Raw genomic sequence first — 24,116 nt, 5'->3', positions numbered from 1 at the left:
AAGAAAAGCTATAGGCCATCTGATTATTTCCATATTTTAATCAAGTATTTCCTCCCTCAATTAATATTAAAAATAATTATCAAAAAACAAAAAAGGTGAAGAAAACTGCACACTAAAAATTACCTCCAAAATTACCTGGCATGTGCCAGGTTGCATGCTAATCCCACAGTATTTGGATTACATTTACAACATGAATATTTAAGATTATAATTTTATAAATTATTCTGTACCATAGTTCCTTATACAGGGTGTTTCAAAAAGAGGGACCCAATCTGAAAACACTGTCTTTTTGAAATTAGACCCATCTTTTTGAAACACCCTGTATTCTCTGCAAACATGATAATCATTTGTCGCAAGGTGCTTAAAAACTATCCTGTGGTGTGAATGTAGAGTTACTAAGCTCATATATCTTGTTTAAAGACTGGTTACTGCAAATAGTATTCCCATCCTGACTTCAACAAGTTGTCTTTCTGAAATGAAAGAGAATTACACAGCTAATTAAGTTATTGTCATTCAGTTCACTCTGTCACGATTCCACCTATGTTGTTTGATACTTCACACAGTCTGTTACATATGACAGCCATGCAAATGTCAGTTGTAGGGGCTGTACTGCTTTCTCAGAAGAATTATGAAATTTTCCACCCTATTGTTCTCATTCTCCAGGTTATGACATCTCCTTATGCTGAAGACAATATTGTCTGTGTATCACCTTAACGTGCTCTTGATCTGTTTTCCTTTTCATTATTGCATATGCCTTTCCTAAAGGATGAGGTTGGTTAAACATAATCAAATATAGGTACTCATGTAAGGCAACACTGAAATGAGCATGACTGCATTGACTGCCTTTCTATGTGAAAGCCTAAGAATGTGAAGTTAGCTGTAGCTGTCATGGTGTAAGAACAACAGCAGGAACTGTAATAATAAGAAACCCCACTGTTTCTACACTTACTCCTTTAATCTGAGCCAAAAACTTGACTGCGGAGGCTTAGCTTGTCTCATGGCTGTCTGCCTTGCTTGCACTGCTGCCCCCATCTCTTCTGTGGCAGGAGCAGCCTGGCCCTGCTTTCGGGAGTAGAAAATATCAGTTTTGCTTATGCTGCTGAACAGACTTGAGCTCGGTTCTACAGATATGGAGGTTTGTCATTGTGTCTGTCAGAATAGAACTATGGCTGTTAGAAGAAATCATGAGCCTCAAAATATCTCATTTAACTATTTTCTTTAGGAATAATGTAAATCTGGGCTGCTAAGTTTAGGTAAAAATTTCCTAGTGTGAATGAGTTCAGAATCAGTCTCAAACTGGGATTCTGCTCAGTGTTTACACGAGTAAGTCTTGTCTTCCTTTTATTAGACATATTATCTTGAGATTGTTTTTGTTCTTTCTACCACCACAACAGGAACGTATGTCTCTCTAATTCAAATGCCATGTCATGCCCTGAGTGCTTTCTGTATAGCTGTCCAACATTCCTCCGTCATATTCTCTGGCTTTTGAAATGTTTCTAAGCATGTTGCACTTTATCTAAATTTAGTCTCATTTTAATGATGGTGAGATCTTGAGCTCCCTGCAGCTCTTAGTGTTTTGTAATATTTGTAATCACTCCTAACGGTATGTTGGAATGGCCAGTGAGTTTCATCTTTCAGTGTGATTCATGAAGATGTTGGGCTGAAGTACTAAAAAAAGTGTTATTTCTGAAAAGCCAGTGCTAAGTGCACAAGTGAACCTTCCTGGTTTAACAGAAATTCAAGATCACTGGTCTTTTAAGATACCAGAGCACACCATCAGTATGTTCCCATAGGTATAATTTCCGTGACTTTCACCAATTGAATCCAGGAGGACTACAGAGGCAAAGAATAATGGTTTATCTAAATACACTTTTGAAGAGCTAAATCCTTTCCAGTGTTTTCTGCTAAATATTTGATTGAAATTCTGCTACTCTTGATGGAAGTGAGGGATATTTCACTTACTTCATTTAGGAGATGCAAAAGCTGCAGTCTTCCCTGAGCAGATATTAAGTCCTACACATGGGTTTGGGCTATCCCAAGCACAAATAGAGGCTGAGCAGAGAATGAATTAAGAGTAGTCTTGCGAGGAAGGACTTGGGAATGTTGGTTGGTGAGAAGCTGGACATGACCTGACAATGCAGCTTGAAGCCCGGGAAGTCAACTGTATCCTGAGGTGCATAGAAAGAAGTGTGACTAGGAGGTCAAGAGAGGCGATTCTCCCCCTCTACTCCACTCTCACGAGACTCCACCTGGAGTACTACATTCAGCTCTGGGGCCCCCAGCATAAGAAGGATATGGACATGTTGGAGCAAGTCTCGAGGAGGGTCGTGAATATAATCAGAGTGTTGGAGCACCTCTTCTATGGAAGAAAGGCTGAGAGAGTTGGGGTTGTTCAGCCTGGAAAAGAGGAAGCTCCAGGGAGACCTTATAGCAGCCTTCCTGTACCTAAAGGGAGCCTACAAGAAAGCTGGAGAGGGACTTTTACAGGAGTGTGTAGTGATAGGGTAAGGGGTAATAGCTTTAAACTGAAAGAGGGTGGGTTTAGATTAGATATAAGGAAGAAATTCTTCTCTATGAGAGTGGTGAGACTCTGGAACATGTTGCTCAGAGAAGCTGTGGATGCCCCAACCCTGGAAGTGTTCAAGGTCAGGTTGGATGGGGCTTTGAGCAAACTGGTCTAGTGGAAGGTGTCCTTGCCCATGGCAGGGAGGTTAGAACTAGATGATCTTTAAAGTCCTGTCCAATCCAAACCATGCTATGATTCTGTGTACTATAATGATACAGGACTGTCATAACTTCTCAGAAAGGAGAACTCCTAACTTCCCAAATCATCTCCTTCCATTGGTGATTCTGACTTCAAGAAACTCAGGGTTTTCATCCATGTATTTGACAATTAGTATTTTAATATTTGGGGATTGTAAGAATCTGTAAAACACATTTGAAAATTAAAACCTTGACACATACCTTTTTTTTTCCTTATTTTTCAGAAAGTATTTTGGAGAAAAGATAGGACTTTATTTTGCATGGCTGGGTTTATATACAGAATTCCTCATTCCATCTTCAGTAGTTGGGATTATTGTATTTCTTTATGGATGTATAACCATTGAGAGTGACATCCCTAGGTAAGCTTCTCTGTGATCAAAAATTTGTTACTTGAAAATTGTAACACTGTGCTTTTTGTTTGTAACCCTTAGTGAGAATAATTGCTTTTAACATGTCTGAAGAGCAGTGATGTATCACTAACAACCCTGTGAACATTAGAAATATACTTGCATTGAGTAGACAAGATGTTTGAATTACATGCATTTATTTAGCTGTTCAGTATTGCAGCAACTGAAATTGTTCAGTGAGTCTACTGTGTTATTGGAAATTCTTTTTTATTACATCCATTTGCTTTTTATGAATGCACATATGTCCATGCTTACCCAGATAGACATCATGCAGAACTCACTACAGTTAATGTAAATACACTGTCCAGAACTCTTAGATTACTTTGTTCTTCCTAGTAAAACCAAGCTATTTGCACAAGTAATATGAACAATAGTTAGCAGAATTAGCAATTTGATATTGGCAGTATTCTCCTTCTTGATAGTTACAGAAAAATGTTGAGTTTTGTGCTGTATGTTCTGAAGGTGTTAAACTAAAGAAAAACTGCCAAATTGATGTTAATGTCTGTTTCTCAGTGGAATAAAAAAAAAAAAAAAAAAAAGAAAGAAAGACACTTCCTCTCTGTCCTCTCTATTATCTGTGGCAGTTCCTGCATTCTCTAAAATGAACTAGCAACTTTTCAAGCAGATCACTGGAGTAGGACATTATTATTGATAAGTAAATGATGAATAACAACACATGAGAGACAGAGTTTGTTTTCTTAGCTTGATCTGAATGAATCTTGATAGGCTGTGTTTGTCTGTGGGAAAGCTTGGACTAACACTTAAGGGAGATTTATGGATAAGATGTATCTGCAGCACCCTCTACTGCCTTTTGAAATAGAAGAGAGCATTACTTTTAACAGTATGATAGCTGGAAACAGCTGTGTGCCTTTCAAATGACATAACATGAAACGTAGTGATACTATATCTTGAATCATGATTTTCTCATTTGAAGTCATAGAAAAAAAATGGTATTTAATAATGGTCAATACAGGAACAATGATGATCACAGTATGCCAGCTTTCAATGAAGCAATGTTGCAAGTCTTTCCTTAGCTCACAGTCCTGGCCAGGACAGTTGGGCTTTGCACTACTCAGTTTATCGGAGTAAGAATGTGCAGGTATGGTCTTTCTCATACAAACCTTATAAAACAAACAAACAAAAACTGGAAGCATACTCAGCAGCATCAAGTAGGGTTTGGCTTGTTAAAGAGATAGTGATAATTTTTTAAAGATTTTTAGAAACTGAGTAAGTACATAGCAAAAAAAAAAAAGGCTAAGAAATAAAATAACAACTTTAAAGATTTTTAAATCTATAGGCAAGTCTCTTATTTCACATTTTCCTGAGGACAGATGAAGCTATGCTGTAAACTGAGCAAAAGAAATACAACTGAATATCTGATCAGGCAGAAGTGGAAGCCTTCCAGTTGTAAGAGTTACTGCTAGGGGAAAGGGGACTTTTTCCCTATTTGTTTAAAATTATATTTTTGAAAATTAGGTTAGAATTCTGTACTAGAAAAACAAGAAGCTATTGTGACCAAGAATACCACATCCATATTTATGACCATTCAAACATGAGAATCCTGAGATATAAAGTTATCTAATTTCCCAAAAATCACTGTGCACACAGTATCTGAACACCTTTAAAACATACTAGTATGGGTGCTTAAAATAACTGATCCCACTTGAATAACTTAGCCAAAACCTTATCGAAGATGGCGATACAGATGAAAATTGGTGTTAAAACTCTATACTGGGAAAACAAATGTTATTTTTTACAAATAACTCACAAATAAAATGCAGGGTGGAGGTGAATCTCAAAATAAATGTTGTGAAATAAAATGGCCTTGATAAGAACAAGACTCTTGGTAGTATTTTCAATTCAGTTAACATATGTCAGTTTATAGTAAAACCTGGTGTATTTTGTGAATGATGTTGCAGATTCATTCTATCTATGACCAGACCAACCGACATGCCTGGTTGCTGGTTCTGGCTTTTATGCAGCTTTTATGGCTAGTCCAAACACACAAAGTAACATGGTATTTGACATGGATTTTTGTGCCATCATGTTAAAAATATGTGTTTTATCAAGGGCACAGAACATCCTTTACAACCACTTTGGAATTCTTTTTAATGAATTTAAATTTGATCTGTATCAAATCATGCAACTGAATGTAGAGATGGCAAATTCCACTTTGACTGTGTTTTAATTATTTTCTTTTAGTGTGCTTAACCTCAATCATCAGTGATGCAATCTTCGCTAATTCACTAATACGGTGTAGTGATTTGATTGGTTGCTATGTTGCATTGTTCTTCTGTTGGTAAGATGCCTGTAAGTATTCTGATATTCCAGCAGATGGAAATGTGCCTTGAAGAAACACATACATTCTGTTCTCTGAAACTTCAAGCCCTGTATGGTGCAAATACCTTGTAATAGCTATGAGGTGCTGCTTAATATCAATAGCGTATACCCCCTTTTCTGAGTAGTAATAATCTAAGAACTTGTGCACTTGCCATTCATAGTAAAGAAATGTGTGATCAACGCAATGCCTTCACCATGTGCCCCCTGTGTGACAAGTTCTGTGACTACTGGAACCTCAGCTCTGCATGTGCCACCGCTCGAGCTAGCCACTTGTTTGACAACCCTGCCACGGTTTTCTTCTCCATCTTCATGGCTCTCTGGGGTGAGCATTGCTTTGCACGTTAGCAGTGTCGTTTGATCTTTGGGCTGCTGACAGAAATGAAAGCTGTAATGGACAGTAGTAGAATGCAGTAGCCTTACGTATAGAAAAGTGCTATTGGATTGAATGGGAACATATGGCTTTATGAAGCTGGCAAGCCTTGGAGGGCCAGTGAGGGACTGTCTGAGCTGAGACTGAAGAAAGCAATATTACAAGGCTTTCTGCTGTCAACAACAAGCTTTGGAATAAATGAAGAGGAGTTGGGTAGTTCAGGGAAGAAAAATGTGTCCTTTCTTCCTCTACTGCTTTAAGCTTTGCTATGTTTTTCCACCTTTTCTGTCCGCATGGCAGGTCCCTCTAACACCTTCTACATTTTGGGCAGGAATGTATTTGGGGAATGGTGTAGTGCAGGCACCTATAAGGGTTTAATTTAAGTACAGAGTGCACTTCCATGTGGGACAACCTAGTCACATAATTTTATCAAAACTCTAAGGGATTCCAAGAACAATGGGACTATTATTGTTTTAATTATAATATGTTCTAAGGTATTCCACTTAAACCAGCTTGGTTTTCTTTAATGACAAATATACCCTGTCTCACTGAGAATACCAAAACACTTCATAAAGACTAATGAATGCATTGTAGTATTATTGTTTCTGGCCTTGCCCTGAAAAGTGTGTGTGTGTGTGTTCTGTGCTTCTGTGTATTATTGCCCTCATTCACTCTAGGTCTTGTTTATTGTGAAAGTTAAAGGTGTTATTTCTACTGTAAAATGATTTTTTATATCCCTATTCACTGTTCATAAAACAAAATTTTCATTCTATACCTCTACTCTGCACTAGTGAGACCCTACCTGGAGCACTGCATCCAGCTCTGGAGCCCTCACCACAGGAAAGACATGGACCTGATGGAGATAATCCATGGGAGGGCCACAAAAATGGTCAGAGGGCTGTAACACCTCTTCTGTGAGAGGCTGAAAAAGTTGGCATTGTTCAGCCTGAAGAAGATAAGGCTCCAAGGAGACCTTATTGTGGCATTTCAGTGCTTAAAATGGGCCTATATGAAAGATGAAATTTATTTTTGTACTATAGCCATCCCTCAGCAAATAGTGTGTTATGCTTTGCAACCCTATCCAAATTTCACAGCTTGTTTTAGAAATGACTGTAGATTGGTGGTAGGTATGGATACCTAGGATTTTTTAAGAACTTGCAAACAGAACAGATCATGGACATAAGAAGTTTATGTTTAGCAGCTTCTGAAAACTCTTCAACAGAAGTTAGAGAGTATGTAAGCACTATGACAGAAAGAAATGACAAAAGACGATGAATTTATAACCTCTCACAATGGCATTTTCCTATTTCAGATTGCTGCCAATGACAGGCTAGATTGACAGATAAGGTGCCACAGTTTATCTGCTGCCACGAAGCATGAAATATGCTGCCTTGTCCAAGTTTCAGTGTAGCTTTTTAGACAGCATGTGTATGACTGACAATTCATTTACTCTTTCATAGATAAATAGTATTTTCCTGATGGAGAATCTGTACTGTAAACTTGCATCCATGCAAATGCAGCCTCATCCAAAATAAATATATTTTAGTACCAGCAATGCAATGTGCAAAACAAAGTGTTGATATATCCTTATACTAAGATAAATTATTAGAATTTGTAAAGGAACAGAAAGCAACAAAAAAAAATCAAAAGAATATGCCAAAAAATGGCACTTAAGAATAAAAAAACCCTTTCTGAGCTGTAGCCCACCTCCAAAGAATGTTTCCCATGGATTGGGAAAGTCTGTTCTTGAGACCATGATAACTGAGCTTGTCAGTGCAGGAAACTACAGCAGACATCATATACAAAGAACAGCAAAGTGAAATAACGTATCCTTTAGTAACTCTGCCCAACTTGCCTGTTAAGTATTAGATTGCACCAAATTTTGCTGCCTTACTACTAGGAAACTGTACTGGTTCTATCTAGAGCTCATTCTGCTGAATGACAGAGCTTATTCACACATTTAGGCAGCTTGCCTCACAGTATGTTGGCTAAATGTTGCCTGAGTGCTTTTTCACTAGACATAGTATAGTGATGTGGAAACTGGCATGTCTCGTAACTTACAATTGTATAGTTAAAAGAGTAAAGTACAGTAATAAGAGCTGACTTCATTTCATGATGGGCACATGAAGTCTTCTATCCTGCTTGACTTCTCCCATTCTGTAAAAGGCAGGTGACTTACCATATGGTTAATATCTTGAAAAGAATCATTCTTTTACTAATTGATCTTGATGCCTCATAAAGTATCTTCATGATTCCAGCAATACTGTTTGCAAATGACCATATTCACAAAATACAGAGTAATGCCTGGCTAATTGTGCTTAATGTCACTGGTGGTGTGGGATGTTGAATTTCAGTTCTCAGATTTGTTTATTAGAAGGACAATTGAATATCATGAGACCAATTTTCTGCTAGTGTCAATCAATGCAAACTTGCTAATTTTAGAACAGCTACTTCATCTAGCCAAGTAAGTTCTTACAGAGGTAAATGTGGAACTGACTTTTTGAATAACAGGAAAAAAATAGAATGAGTAATAACACCCTATAAAATAACCAAATGTTTCTGTATGTAGGATATCTTAAAACCTTTGTGTTTTCAAAACATGCTAAATATAGTTTTTATGTGTCCTCTGTAAAGAAGGAACGGGAGATAGCAGCTTAATGTCTTAATGTCAGGATTTACTTTCAGTATACTGAGAGTCCAGTGTTTAAATTATATTTATTTCTTACATTATGGGAGGATATCAGTGCAGAAAACATTTGCAGTTTACTGTTGGAATAGATTCTGTCTTGTAAAAACAGCTTATTCTAATAGTACTCTAACTTTTGCTAGTGTTATCTTACAGCTCACACCAACTGTAGATGCAGTCAAGGAAAGCTGGATCTAATTCTCCACTGTTATCTGTCTTGTGGAGCTGTCTAAAAGATGTTCAAAGTGGTAAAAAAACTGCCATGATCTGACAATGTTTTCACAATCCCCTTTTCAACAACTGAAAAAGTGATATGAAGCATAATAAAATGGAAAGTAGTGCCCTCAGTTGTTTATAGCTATAGATTTTAGTTGGTATATACTGGTTTAGTATTGATACAGTCATCTGAAAATAGGTGTCCACAAGTCAAGAGTAAGAATTACTATTTCTAATTAATCCTTATGTCCATAAATCATGAGCAACTAGTCAAAGAACTATCTAGAGGAAACAGCAATTATGAGAGAAGGTCAAGAGACCATAAATATGAGACAACAGTACAACTGTTCTTCCATCTTAATGAAAAAGGAAAAGCAGGAGACTCAACAACTGGCTAGTCCTTTAGGACAAAATCACTGTATCTATGCAGGACAAAAACATTCAACAGCAAAATCTGTTTGGCAAGTTAGAGTGTTACAGATTAGACCTAGATTTTTTTTCATTGTATGTTTTGTATTCATTAATTATACAGTGACTCATGGTAAATTAAGAGACATGATGTTCTTGGAGTGGATATCAGCAGATACGGGTTCAGTTCCAGTCTCTGAAAAGAACTTACCAGTGCCATTGGGCACTCCATGTTCTATCTTTCTGTATTTTATTTGTAAAGAAACAGTAATTGTTGTTTCCATGCTTTGCTTGTGTTCTTTCTTTAAAATTGGTCCTGGGCTTGTTTCTTAGTGCTTGTTTAGAAAGGACCTAGCATAATGGGATTAAAATATATGTTGGGGTTTATAAGTAACACAAACATTCATCATAGTGCATTGGATTTATAATTTTAAAATTTTTTTTAAAGCTACTATGTTCCTTGAACAATGGAAGCGTTTGCAGATGAGACTGAGTTACTTCTGGGATCTAACTGGACTAGAAGAAGAAGAGGTAAATTTCCTCTCTCTGTTCTAATTTATTGTGTAAATTATTCTATATCTGGTGATATGCATTGACATTTAGATTTCTCATGAATGTTCTTCAGCACAATGCAGGTCATAGCTATGGTTTTTAAATGACTGTAACTGATACAGTTCTGAGTACCAATGTATAATTAAAGAAATCATCCCCTACATCTTACTGGTCAGCTCTTTAATTTTAACAATTAATGATAAAAAAGGATTATAAGATAACAGCAGATAATTCTTTGCTGAGGATGGCCATATACCTATGTACAGAGTGTAATAAATAGATGTTACTTAATTATGTTTAACAAAACTTAGTTGTGATGATGATTTAAACATGTCAGTATAACATAAATAATATTTGCATTCAGGGCTGTGCTGCATCTGTGATGCCTTAGGTACAACAACCTGAACTCTACATACTTACTGACAAAGCTGTTGTAAGCACCAGATGGACTTGGTTTCTTAAGAACAATTTAAAAGTGATTTGCAACCAGCACATGGGGCTTCTAACTGTACCTGCGGTCACCAAAAAGTGAGGCATACTTGTTTATTAGTATTTACAAAATCCCTAAATTTGGTTTTAGATTTGTTCTTAGGCATTGTTTCATGTCATGGCCTATGATCTATTTAAATCACTGACTTTGACCAGAGGATTAGTTTCTAACTCAGACTAAATAAAGTGCAGTTATTAGCCCCAAATATCATACTAAGAACAGGTAGATTTTGAAGCTTCCATTACATATCTCCTAGCAATAAATGCTGACGTAGCTCTAGAATAAGGTAATATTCAGTAATTAAGAATTGCATGCTGTAGTATGGTAATAATGTTATACCACTTTTGTCTGTTTCTCAGATAAGAATCATTGGATAAAATTATAAAATAGCCCTGAAAACAGACCATAGACTCCAGTATTATTCTTCTTCCATCTCTATCCCCAAATGCAACCTTTAGCAATGTCTTTAGTTTAAGGGAGACTTCTGGAGTATTCCTTCATTAATGACTTGACTACAGCCTTCCTTATTTTACCTCTGATTTCTCAGCTTTTTCAGTGCTCTCCATCCAGTTAAGAAGTGGATGATACTCACAATACGACCCAGTACTTGCACTTTATAAGTTGTGATGCAAGCCAAGTGCATCAGCACATTAGAAATTACTGCTTGTCTTGTGTGGAACATCATACTGTTACGTGGGAAAACAGCAATTTTGTGCTAACTACAGCATAGACTGAGAGGGTGGAGAGCAAACTCTTGCCTCTGCAGCACACTTGATGAATGCAACAGATTTTACTGAATTTCAAGTCCATCACTAGCAGTACAAAATCCTAAGGTTTAGCTCATTATTTGCAAAATGCTGTGAAGGAATCTGTAGATTTGTGAGGTCCTGTGATGAAGAGCTCTGAAGTGGTAAAGTTTGTGGACAGGAACTGTGGGATCAGAAAGAATACTTTGTTTATGACAAGTGAAGGAGTGCCAGACACATTTCAGCACCAGTTGAAGAATTAGGAACATGGGGTCACAAAAATAAGGCTGGAATAGACTTAGAGGGGCCATCCGTTTTGCATGGTAGGATCAACTCTACTCAAATCATTTTTAAAGGACATTTGTCTAATTTGTTCTTAAATAAATCCAGCAGTGGAGATTTCATTTCCTCCCTAGGCAATCTATTCTAATACTTATTTACCGTTACTTCTAATAAGATTTTCCTAGTGTCTAGCGTAAATCTCCTTGCTAAATACTAAGTTTTTTTCTTGTTCTTCCTTTCAGAGATAAAAATATTACCTCTTTCCACTTTTCAGTAAATTTCAACATAATATCATATATCTCTGTCGCTTTTTTTTTTAATAAGATGAACTAGCTTTTGCTCTTTCAATCTTTGTTCTTACATCATTTTTTTAGATGTCTGTTTATTCTCGTTCCCTTCTGGACATTTTCGAGTTTGTAGGAAACAATTATTTTGCAAATATAATAAGCTCAGGCAAGATCTCTCAGCAAAGCATATTTTAATAACAATTTTGCAAGACCGGGTGTTCTACCTAAAGCTAGGCACACCTAATAGGGCAAAAAGCCCCTGCCTATATCTCCCCAAAATCCTACCCACAACTTCCCTCCCCTGTTCCCCATTGGTTGGGTACTTCAGGGTTTACAGACTATCCTGACACACACAATACCCTTCCCCTAATCAATCTATTTAAGATATGGATTCTTGGTATTTTGGCTACACTTCCCCCTAAATTAACTTATCAATACAGGTATCGGTATGTATACAGGTGTCAGTACATATTCCGGGAAGAGACTGTGTATTACATTAAAAATTCATAGTCCAATGTCTCTCAGTCCTTCCCGCTAAATTAACTTGTAAATACAGATATCAGTACGTATACAGTTATCAGTATATATTCTGGGAAAAGACTATGTTTTACATTGAGGATTCATAGTCCGATGCCTCTTCCCACCTGCTCGGGTCAGGTGCCAGGTCCTCAGTTATGTAAAAACAACAGTTGTTTGTTAAATGTTCCTTAGATAGTTGAACCATCTCTTTCTTGAAGAATAATACTCAAAATGGACATGTCTCTTGACCTGACATCTTAAGCAAAAAACCACACACCATATCATTAGCAGCTCTTGGTGCTTCAGCAAAAATGCAAATGTTAGAACAGGTTGTGTTCACCTTTTATCCATTTGAATAATAAAGATGAGGATAAATTTGTCTGTAAGACAGATACTGGCAAAATGTTTCAGAGGTGATCAAGTCTTTACAAGTATTGAAAATTATGTTGGAAAATGGAAAATTGTGTCTGCTAAGGTTAGGCCAGAAGGAACTTGCAGTGGAATACACAAGTTCACTTAACAGAGGGAGAAGGAAGGGGTGAGAAAGTTTAACAGTTTTTAGACTTGATGGAGTTATTTATTTTATCAATTTCTTTAGAAAGGGAAGTTATGGAACCCAAATAGGGAAGAAAACAACCATAGAAGTTGAAGAGCTGAGAAGTACATTGTGAGAATTGATATGAAATGAATGTCTTCTGTGTGATTTTTGTGGACCCTTGACTAGAAAATTTTCAGTAAAATTACTCTTTGAACACCCTAAGCCAAATATTTTGCTTCAGAAGAGTCATTAATCTCAGAAGAGATTAATTTAGTCCATTTATTTGTAAATATCTTGGCAATGGCAATCTGAGAAAGGAGACTTCCTAATGCTTGCATGCATATTTGCGGCTGGCAGCTGTACAGACTTGGAGGATCTGTTTTTATATCTGAAATTTGCCAAAATATAGGTAGCATTGGGTACTAGGCTGTAAAATAGATAACTGTGTTCAAAAGAAATTGAGCAACTGATAACTAAATAGGAAGGGGAAAGAAAAGAAACAAAGACTAGAAACATGAAAACAGACAAAGTCTTAGGAATATCATGAATAAGCACTCAAGGTGCCACAGATGTATGTTTGTGTAATCCAGTCAAACAGGTTGTGCATTTGCTTGTTTTTCAATTTGTGTGACAAAGGATGTAACCATCAATAAAGCAGGGGTAGAGGTGGAAGAATGCTTACCCTCTTCTATTTGTGAAGGAGCTGGTGAAGAAATACTGAGGGACTCTAATTAGCATGTAGGGAGTAGAAACTCTTTGACTCCAAGGAATCTTCAGAAACTGTATTTCTAGGAGTCAGGATGTTCCTGCTTTAAGTTTTGTGTGGAAAAGTTTTTACCTTCTTTTACCAACAGTCTTGTGTAAACTGAAATAGAAATGTAATTATAAAAGAAGAAATCTTGGAATTTGGAGCAGAACTCAGAAGAATAAATGGACAGAAAGTCCACACTGACTGAAATACTAATGTTTCGAGCTCTTGTTATTGTTTAAATAGTCATGCTGTTATACTGTTTCAGTACAACAAGGAGGAACTTAGGTTTCTGTCTCCATTAGAAACATGTCTACTAAGTTCAAATCTTGTGCTCTGTAAAGTTCTCTGAATTCCCAAAGTCTTGTTCCTCCTTTTGCTATTTCATGACTTAAAACTAAACAAAACAAAACAAATAAGAAAAAAAACAAACCAAACCATACAAAAAAAAAAAAAACAAAAAAACAAACAAAACCGTGGCAGTTGCACATCCCCCTGAGATCTGGAGCCTTCAATAGGGCAGTGGGTGGCTCTTTAGCACCTTTTGTGCCTCATTGTGCCTATCCCAACGTGCAAATCTAGGGTGGCGCCAAGGTGCTGACAGTCATATCCTCCCCTGCCCCGGGGCAGCGTGACTTCATCTCTACCCAGCTGGGGGGCAGGAGGGGTGGTCAGTTGACTGTGTCCTCAACAAAGAAGGTATCCAGAGAAGCTTCTGACCTATGTTGTAATGCCCACAACCAAACCTGACCAGGCTATAAAACTAGATTCTTGCTGAAGACCACCTTTGAGTGGTCTTCTCAGAACAGCGGGTCAGTGAACTGGATCCCTCTCCTTAGTCTGAGATGTCATCTAAGGAAACTTCCTGGGACTGAGAGCACCTCACCTCCTCCTGTGGTAAATGATTATTTACAGGGTATATCCTTGAATGACTCCTTGCCCAACCCAGGCAAGTGTGAATCCTTGTCTAGCCCAAGCGCAAGCCCTTGCCTAACCCAGGCAAGTGATTATTCCTTGTGGGTAACCTGGAGTGAGTGGCCTCTGCTTTTTATTTCTTGTGAGTGTATGAGTGTATGTTGTAGATCCCCATTATTCTTATGTTGTCATTTCCCAATAATTTCCTCAACTGATATCCCAACCTATATTTTATGTTGTCGAGTGTTAAATAATTTTATAAACCCTGTTTCTAGTCGGTTTATTGGCTACACTTTTCCGGCTAGAATAAAGTCTGTTTTGGAACTTTTTGTCAGCCTAAAAATGACTTTTGAGGTATCTTTGTTACAAACCCTTAGTGGAAGACTGTGGATTATTGCTGAGTTAAGCAAAAGTAATAAGGAAAGTAAATTGGGTAAGATGGAATTAGATAGCAAGCAGACTTGGTGATATTGTGTTTACAGGTTTATCCCATTCTCTCTTAATTCAGTCGTGGTTTAACTCTATCTACTATATTTTCAAATTTTTTTGTGATCTAGTTAATGGGATACTTTCAGCTTGTCTTCCACTTTGCAAATTATAGTACTCCTTTACTGAATTTCTAATAGTGTCTACTAAAACAGGTGGTATAAGATATTTTTTTTGCTTAAAAAATGGAGGAGTAAAAAATAGACACTAATACAATAACTGTATGTTCACAGCTTAGTCATCTTGGGGAAAAAACGGTGAGTAATGCTAAAAGGGAGATGAGTAGCTACAGTATTTTATGTTGTCTCAAATATTTCATCCTCTCTACTCCTCAGGTTTCTTGTGCCAACGAGATCTTCGTTTTGAGACTTTTTCCCCAGATGCATGATCTCACATTTTGCCATGCCTATTCTGATTTTCGTGTTGGGTCCATGTTTCCAAATATTTTTGATCTCTTTGTATTTATATTTTTTTTACTACCTTTTCTTGGGTTTCATCACTCCTTTTAGTGAATCTTCTGTCACTTTAATTAAATTCCTGTTCACAGTAATTATTTAATGGTCCTAAGATAGACCCAATCTTCTGAACAAATCCTTTCAACATTAGATTTACGTGTTATGTTTAGGAGGATAAGAGTTTTATTAACATAGTTGGGGAAGGAATGTTGAAAAATGGATGTTATCTCTTAGGGAAAAATATTTAGTACCAGCTGTTGCTCTGTTAAAAAATTACACATGGTGGCACACTTTAAACATGTTTTACTTGGTAGAGTATAAGAACCAAAGAAGATGATAATTCCTTTGCTTGTTGAGAAGTTGGTAAAGATATATGATTACATTTTTTTTCATTCCAAGACAGTTGATCCAGGTTTGTGCCAAAATATGCTGAGGCTCTACTTACTTTTCCTCTTTTACTTCTACCATACATATCAACATGATTTTGTTTCTGTGTTTGCTTTTGTTGTTGTTTTGTTTGTTTGTTTGTTTTTGGTTTGTTTTTTTTTTTTTGTTAATTAATTTTCTATTTTAATGGTCTCATGTGTCCTTTCTAGGACTGAATTGTCCACAAGCTGTGAAGTTGTTTGGCTCCTTATAGGTAGCTTTGATTGCTCTAGATGTTGTGATGGGTTACTCAAAGGCTGGGTCACCTGGGGTGGCATTCTTTCCTCCTGCAGTCCCCTGAGTTCAGAGAGGAGGATCACATCTTCACATTCTCTGTTGTAAGTGCAGATGAAGGAAGCTATTTGGAGTGTGAAGCTATGGAGAAAGAGCTGGAATAAGCTCTTCCAGCCTGTACAACACAGTTCTCAACTGCAGTTGTTGCTCCCCAGGGCATGGTCATGGAATGGGTGATGGAAAATAGGAGCTACTGTTGGAGGAAATGAGTAGCAGAAAGTCCTATTTTCCAATAGTTCTGTGCCTTGATCTACCACATCTTGTATCCTTAACCAGCACTGCCACTCTTAAGAACAGGGATCGTTTCTAGGTCTTTTCTTCTTCTCTCCTCCTTCACAGTGACTCAGGAGATGCAGGTAGATAAGCAAGGCTTGCCAGTTATGTGTTTCTTGCAGAACAGGCAAGACACAGAGTGAGGTTAGGGGATCTTGTAGTACAAGGGAGTGCATGTTCTGAGGGAGATGGGTATGAGAAGGCAGAGAGGGACCATCTCCTCTCCAATAATTTCACAAATGCTATCTGCTCCTTTCAGGTCACCAAAGTCATAGTACTGCCTCTTGCAGCTCTCTCATACAAAGGTATCTTAGATACCATTGTTTTTTCTCACCCCATTTTCCTCCTCTCTGTCCTCCTCTGCTGCACCTAACAAGAGCACTTTTCCTGTGCATTGAAGACGTCTTGGGCTGATTCAGTGTTAGGTAAATTAGGCATGCTGACAGCTTCCAATATTAACCTGCTATTGGTGGTAAAAAGGAGATCAGACTTTGGTCCTAGTTCAGGCAGTTGCTCCAGCAATCTCAGCACAACATCACTATGCATTTTCTTGCGTAGAGAAAGAACTTTGGTTTTTAAGGAAACGAGCTTTTCCTTCTAAATTTAAAATACATTTTACATTTACTTGTGTGTATGAATGGAGGCAGCCATTTTCTTAACCCCAACGGCACATGTAAGTAATGTGGAAATGTGTTAAGAAATTTCTATTTTAATGAACTAGGATAAAGTGGTATAAATGTCATTTATTATTCTGTAAAGTCATTTATTGTTAGGTCATTGTTATTCTGTGACTTTTCCCAGGAAGTGTCATTGACACAAGAAGATTAATCAAGACTAAAATAAGGTGGAAGCAGAAGTTATTTCTAAAAGGGCTTTTGAACTTGGAAAAGGCTTTTAGAATTTAAGAATAGTACTTTGTGTTATTGTTTAATGACAGCAGAAGTTGCCAATTGTTTAAAATGAATGCAGAGTTTCAAAATTAATAATATTTCAGCAGTCGGACTTGTTTCCTATTCTTTAGTTTTGCTTCAGGTTTTTAATTTTTTTTTATATATCCTTCATTTTCATATGCATGTAGATACTTATGAGTAGTGAAATGTTGTTCCAAACTCATGCCCGTAAAAACTCTCCTATATTACGTCCATATAAATGAGGTAATTATGTGGAGTGAGACAGTGTTCTATTGATACCAGTTTCAAATGGCCTTCCTTTAACCATTACTTTCCAAGAACGCATAAGTGTGGGGTTTTTTTCTTTATTCATCCACACCTCTCAGGATAAGAGCTATAGAAAAAATTCTAACTCTCATTCTAGCCCTTAGAAAACATAAGCACTTATTTTATTCTGGATCTTGATTTCAAATCAGTAGAACTCCACAGATTCATTTTAGAACTCATCTTCATGCTTCAATCCTATTCTGCTACTTCAGCTGCAAGATAAAATTTATTCTAGGCAGTGTAGAAAGATTTTTCCATTTGTGTGTGTATGTTTGTGTTAAAAGAATCTGATCTGTAGGTTGTCCATTAATAGTTTACTATATAATGATGAAATGTAAATTCAGGTACCTGAATAGTTTATAAAATTAAGAGTCTAGGTTTTGATCTTTTTAAAATGTATTGGCCATGTTATTCTCTGAAATTTCAGTTTGGAAGATCTAGACTCACAAGGTGAAACTGCATGAAATGCTTCAGTAGATCACTGATACAACTAGGTAGAGATCCCCTCCTGACTTTCATGCTACTAATTCTAGTGTCTCATCTATCACCTGAACCTACTGACTAAACCAGTGGAGAAGTAATTCCAGAAATAAAGTGGACGTTGTTTGTGGTAGAGGGGACCAATTAATTAGATAATTTTTCACAGTCAGGACATTGAGCAGGGGAAGAGAAGACTGTGTGGGTTAGGAAGACCCTTTTAGCAATGGTGGGTCATTAAATCAGTTTATTTGTATCATGCAGTTTCATTTACAGATTGTATCATTTGTATCATGCAGCTTCATTTACAGATTGCAGCTGCATAGCAGCCTAAGCCAACCTAACTCCACACTACCATGGTGCTACTATCCCAGCCATGCAATCTCATTCTTCCTCATATATGCATGCTGGCAATCATACAACTGAGTGGTCAACAGTTCAGACAGCTGATACGACTGAAGGGTAGTCAGGGATATGTAGGGTAGGAGATTTTATTCTGGTTATACCATGAAGCTGCATATACACTGGTGTCAGTGTTAAGGACAGAAATGGAAATGTGTGGCTTGTGTAAAGTGAAATTGAATCTGAGAATATGGAAGCCCAGGCTTAGATTGGCTTATGCTGCTGTGAAGCTCAAGCTGTTAAACTCAAGCCTCAAGTATAAAAGCTTTTAACTACAAATTCAACATTTGTGTTTGCTTCAAGTTGTTTTCATGAACATTCTTGGCTGTAAATACAGTCATTGGGATATTTATGGGAAACAATTAAAAGAGGCACTGGTACAGCTGAAACAAATTAATAAAGACTGAGCAAATATTTACAGTCAGATTGTTAGTTCAGATTAGCTAAAGTATCTGTATCCCTCCACGTTAGAGAAAAGCTAATGCTTTAATCTGGATCATGGTTCAACTTTAACAGTCCACAAATGTTTGGAAAGATTGTGGTTGGTCAGAATATAGACCTTCTAGAACTAGGTAATTCTTGATATTGTAAAGCTTTTTTAGCTTGCTTCTGATATATGTGGTTTAAGATTTTTTATGAAGTATACCTTAGAATGCTGTAGAGTCCCATTGCTTTTACGTATTATAGTAAACCAACTTGCCTATAAGCCATGAGTTCCAGGTGCATGGAGTCTGAAAGGAAGAAACTTCAGGGAAATGAAAATCCAGAAGTATCATAAATAGCCAGTGCTGAGAAAACATTGTTTCATAAACAAAATCCGGTATGATATTACCTGGAAGAGAGTTTCTTGTGTGGCAGAAACCTGGGCTATTTTTAAGGCATCTTTATTAAAATGGGAGAAACTGATAGAGACTTTGAGATCTGGCATGCTAGAAATGTTCTTACCTTATATTCACTGAGCTTTTTGTAATGGCAATACAGGGAAATTAATGACGTTGGCAGTCAGATTGATATAAGTACTATGTTGTAAACTTGATTTAGCATTTAACTTGGACAGTTACTTGTCTGATCAATGATAGATCTAAACTTTATGACCTTTGACAAGCTGTAACAGGATGAATCTAGAAAATATTTGAGCCTTTCATGCATCAGTGACTTCCTCTTTTAACCTTCTATCAAAGTTTCTTGGGATCACTGTGGTGTGTAGTGTGCAATACATAACCTTGCACTAATGACAAATTTATGGCCCAGTGTTTCATGATTTTGATCTTGCTTAGAAGAAAAATATCTTCTCCTAGTTGGAGGAAACTGTTGTTTTCTAACCTTGCTAAATTGTAAGATATTTTATCTTGAGGCCATAATGTTATGATTTGTGAAGCAGTTATTGTAGATAAAATTTAAAGGATTTTGCAGTATTTGTTACATTTCTTTTTCAAGAGTGACAAATCTGTTGTCCATCCAAAGTACACTGAATCTTGAATACTGACAGATAAAAATTTCCATAAACACATTTCCCTAAAGAGTGCCTCCAGAGCCAAGTGTTCCTACTGTTACACATTATGAGACAAAAAAGAGAGCATTGCCCAAACAGGAAATGATGCATTCTCGAAGAACACTTATTTGGAGAAGGAATTCTATGCTTATATAATGGCTAAAGTGATAGGATCCTAGTCCATGGCTGTGACAACTTGTTACTACCACAGAACATGTAAACCAATAAACATGACAATGATATGCACAGACATCTTAAAGTGTCAAGAGTACAGGTAATATTTTATCAAAGTTAGATGATATATCAAAGTTGATTTATCAAAGACCAATAAGGCAAACTGGAAGTTGTTCTACAGTCAGGCTGAATGATGCCCCATTTTGATGTGCTAGTACTCGACTTTACTGCTGAGTTTCTTTTTTATGTTTGTCAGCTCATTTGTTTCAACAATGACTTATCATGAAGTAGAATAAACAATTTTAAGCAAAATTTTCAATACCATAGTTCAAGAGACATCTGAACACACAACCCAGCTTTTGTCATTTAACATTCCTAAGCGTGTAATAATATTGGATGACTTATTTGAGCTTTGTTTTAATTTTACTTAAATTTATTGTGCAAGTTATCTGGACTAACAAGATTGTGAACATCTACCAGAGATCCCTTCATACGTGCTGAGATATAAAAGTACTTCTCCTTGGTTGAGTATCCCATTACTAGGATACCCTAAGCAAATAATTAATGTGAACGACAATCTCTTCCTTGGACTTCTCCTCCCCCACCCCACACTGTGTCATCCTCATAAGAAATCGAGGAGATTAGTGCTTGATTTGTAATAATAAGCCCTCTTAAAACAAAGAAAAGCTGTGCTCTCTGTTCTGTCCATTCCAAGTTTGCATCTTGATTTAGAGCTGCAACTGAGTCATTCCAGTTGTCATTTGTGGAAACCTTCCTTCCTACCAGTGTGCACAGCTTTGCTACTCTGCTTGTGTTCAGCATATTGGGATAAGGGTGTTCAATAAGTTCACCGTGTTTCTTTGACTTTGCCTAAAGTGTACAAATGAAGCAGTAGGTTGGCTTAAGTTGTGCTGGTAACTCCTTTGATCTGTTAGGGGTAGTTTTTAAGCTTCTATTTTTTCATAACAGCCCAGTCGTGTTTGTCATGCTTTGTAAAATTCCGTTGTCACTTTCTTCCTAAATCAAAAAGAAATTAAGGAGAAATTGGTTCATATTATATATATATTCTTATCAAACTGGATCATTACCTACACAGCCTTAATTTGCAATGTATAGTGGATACACATGTTGTGTGTTTAAGGCAAATCCTGGAAACCGTTCTCAGGGAAAATTCCCACTGACGTCAATATGAGTTTTGTCTGAGTAAAAAATCCATGATTTGGCTCTTTGTTTTCAGGGTGGGAATTATCATTTTCTACTCTTAACACTCATTTGGCCTCAAAGTACCTTGGCTCAAATGGTTTTCAATAAGTGTCTGGCAGCTGTACTGGCAAACTTCCAGGATCATGGGATTCATATTTATCCCTACATGGACATTTGGCCTTCTTCAAGTCATCACAACTATTTCTAGCTTATTGAACAAAGTGTAGAGCTCTTCCCATTTTCAGACAAAGAACTGATTCTGAATCACACTCTTTTTACAGCAGAGTGGAATTGTCCTTCACGTCTATGTATATATGATCAGGATGAAGTATCTCTAAATCTGCGTTGTAAATAAATGTTTCATGCAATATACTCATAAGAAAGAATATATAGATACATTCTAGGAGGCGCTGTGGTCTGTTCAGTCAAGGGTAAGATGACTTGGCATATTCAGTGATGAAGATCAACTAATATTCCAATCCAGATGTAGGTGTATGAATCTCACATAAAATGATATTGAGATGTCTTACTAGGAAAACTAAGTATAACTTGACCAAATTTGAACAGAATAGGCACTCAAAGCAAAACTGTCAATAGCCAAAAAAAAGTAAGCTACTTTATAATGTTTTGCTTGGCATTTTGTTTTTCTTACCTTGTTTCATTTCAAGACAATTTTCAAAAGTTCCTGTGACCTCTGACAGCTGTCCCTGGTGTCCCAGAATGCTTTGCTTAGCAGAAAATAAGAAAAAAGGAAGAAAGCCAATTCAGCTCTGCAGGTGCTGCCACAGTGTTGTTCAATCTCCTCAGTTTCTTACAGCTTCATTTATCTCATTTCCCTACTATCATCAAACTGTCTCCTCTCATGTAGCCATCCATGCCTGATGCCTTCATCCTTTCTTTATTTAAGTCTAAAGATGTTTGTTCCATTTGATCTCCAAACCTTATCCAAGGAAGCATGATAAAAAATAACGCAAATCAGCAAGCTAGTGCAAACTTGCAAAACATCAAGATACATGCATTGACCACAGCATCTTTAAACAGTTATTGTATTTTTGTCTTTCCTTTCCCCATCCTGCTCGCCACCATTTTTGCTGCTAATTAGCTTCAGTAATGTCAGAGATTAGCCATGCCTCATTATTTCTTGGAGTTCCACATGCACTCGAAGCACTTTGTAAGTAATTACAACATTGCCCCTTGAGAAAAGAAGTGCTATAATGATTCCTGAAATTCATTCATTGTGGTATTGATTTTTATGTGAGGCATAAGTAACATAAAAAAAGTTCGTGATGCAAAGAGTGTCATACCTCCACCCTTAGAACATTTTTCATCAATTTGAGTAGTGCATGAAATTACAAGTGTAAAACAAGCTGTCATTCTAACAATTTCGTTATATCTGTTTGCTATAGCATCTTAGTGCTATAGTCTCAGAGGCATAACCATACTTGAGCTTTACAGAAAATTTGTTCCCTTGAGCCTCCCATCTCAGTACTAGATTCCTTGGGAGCAGCAGAAGGCATGTACCATTTGTGGGACTGCCTTTAGGGAAGAAGTATTATATATGATGTTTTCATAGAATTCAAAACCATAGAGAAATATCCATTTAAGACAATTGTTACTCCTACATTTATACAGTCTTAAAATTACATTTGACCTTTTGAAGGCCACTGTGAGGCTGATGTGGTGCCTAGTGAAAATGAATTTGACACCCCTGATTTAAATGATAGCATGTTCACATACTCGTTCAATGCATCAAGAAAATCTCATGATCAAGATAAACAATATATTGGAAGTTTCACTGTGTCTCCATACTGATGTGCAACAGAAAATGTTCAAGATGGTGTGTGATGAAGTTCCAGTTTTACAGATAGCAGAAAATGAGCACGTGTCATCCAAGGAAGACTGCTAAAGTCCTATGTAACCCCTGTTCTGTTGTCCATAAGGATTAATGATTTTTTTTTTGATTTTTTTTTTTTTTTTAATATGGTTCTTATTATCTTCACAGTTATTAGATTACTAAAAATTGCTATCAAGTCGATTTTGTGACCTGGATGATAAGTGTATGTTTGAACTACAGTAAGGACAAATGGTATGATAAATGATACTGGTCCTCTGAAATGCATGAGATTGATGTACTCATGCTCAGAATGAGACAGAGGAATATTAACATTTTTAGTTATGGAATACTGGCATTTCTGAAAAAGCTCTGAGCAGTGAGTGTTTTTCCCATGATGTCTCTGAAGCCATTCAGTATCTCCTCCCTACCTTCCTGTATAAACCAAAACATGGATTTTCATGTTTACATACAACGAAGTGCCTTTTAGCTAGATCTTGTGTCATGAAGCAAACAGAATAAATAGAGACTGCTCAGATGTGGTTATTTGCAAAACACTGCTGATATTGCTTATACACTATTTCTAGTCTTCTTGTCAGGTCTAGCAACCTGTGACACTTGGTACAAAAAACTTGAAGACAGATTCTGTAGGAATAAGCTTTTTGTGAGAGGCATCAAATCAAATTCCAGGCTCTGAATTAATTCAGAACTTGTCAGGAATGAGGACATATGTAGCCTTTTTATTTTTTTATGAGCTGCTCTCCTTAAAATCCTGGTAAGTTTGTACTACCATGCTTAATTTATGCTCTAATTTGGAGAAGTATAATCTGCAAGCAAACCTTGAAAGGTTATTGATAAGGAAAACAGGACTAGATCCAACAGCCCAAAAGAAACAAGGCAGCTGCAGCTCCATGCCCCTAGGTCCAATCTGTAGTGAGGTTAAGATGTATTCCCAGTAGACATATGTACATAGAGCACATGCATACACTACATACCTGCATATATGCATGGCCAACCACACAGATCACACAGACATGCAGACACACAAAACCAGCACAACGTCCTCATCCTGCTTCTCTCCCTGGCTGAGAAGGATGGAGGTCTGCTAGTGAAAACGTA

At 36.9% G+C, this 24,116-nt stretch overlaps 1 protein-coding gene across 1 annotated transcript in view; it reads left to right on the top strand.

Annotated features, from left to right (window-relative positions):
• The window catches only part of ANO2 (anoctamin 2), a gene marked incomplete at both ends in the record, with an annotated part of 178,682 nt that overhangs the window by 57,994 nt on the left and 96,572 nt on the right, over positions 1 to 24,116 (top strand). Inside the window, 3 exons of the mRNA XM_080356136.1 lie at positions 2,988 to 3,122; positions 5,672 to 5,832; positions 9,639 to 9,721. Coding sequence (XP_080212262.1) covers positions 2,988 to 3,122; positions 5,672 to 5,832; positions 9,639 to 9,721 — 379 coding nt within the window. The remainder of the gene's footprint in view (positions 1 to 2,987; positions 3,123 to 5,671; positions 5,833 to 9,638; positions 9,722 to 24,116) is intronic.

The sequence above is a fragment of the Nesoenas mayeri genome, assembly GCF_963082525.1.
Source record: "Nesoenas mayeri genome assembly, chromosome: 1".
NCBI lineage: Eukaryota > Metazoa > Chordata > Aves > Columbiformes > Columbidae > Nesoenas > Nesoenas mayeri.
This window is presented reverse-complemented; position numbering and strand designations above follow the sequence as displayed.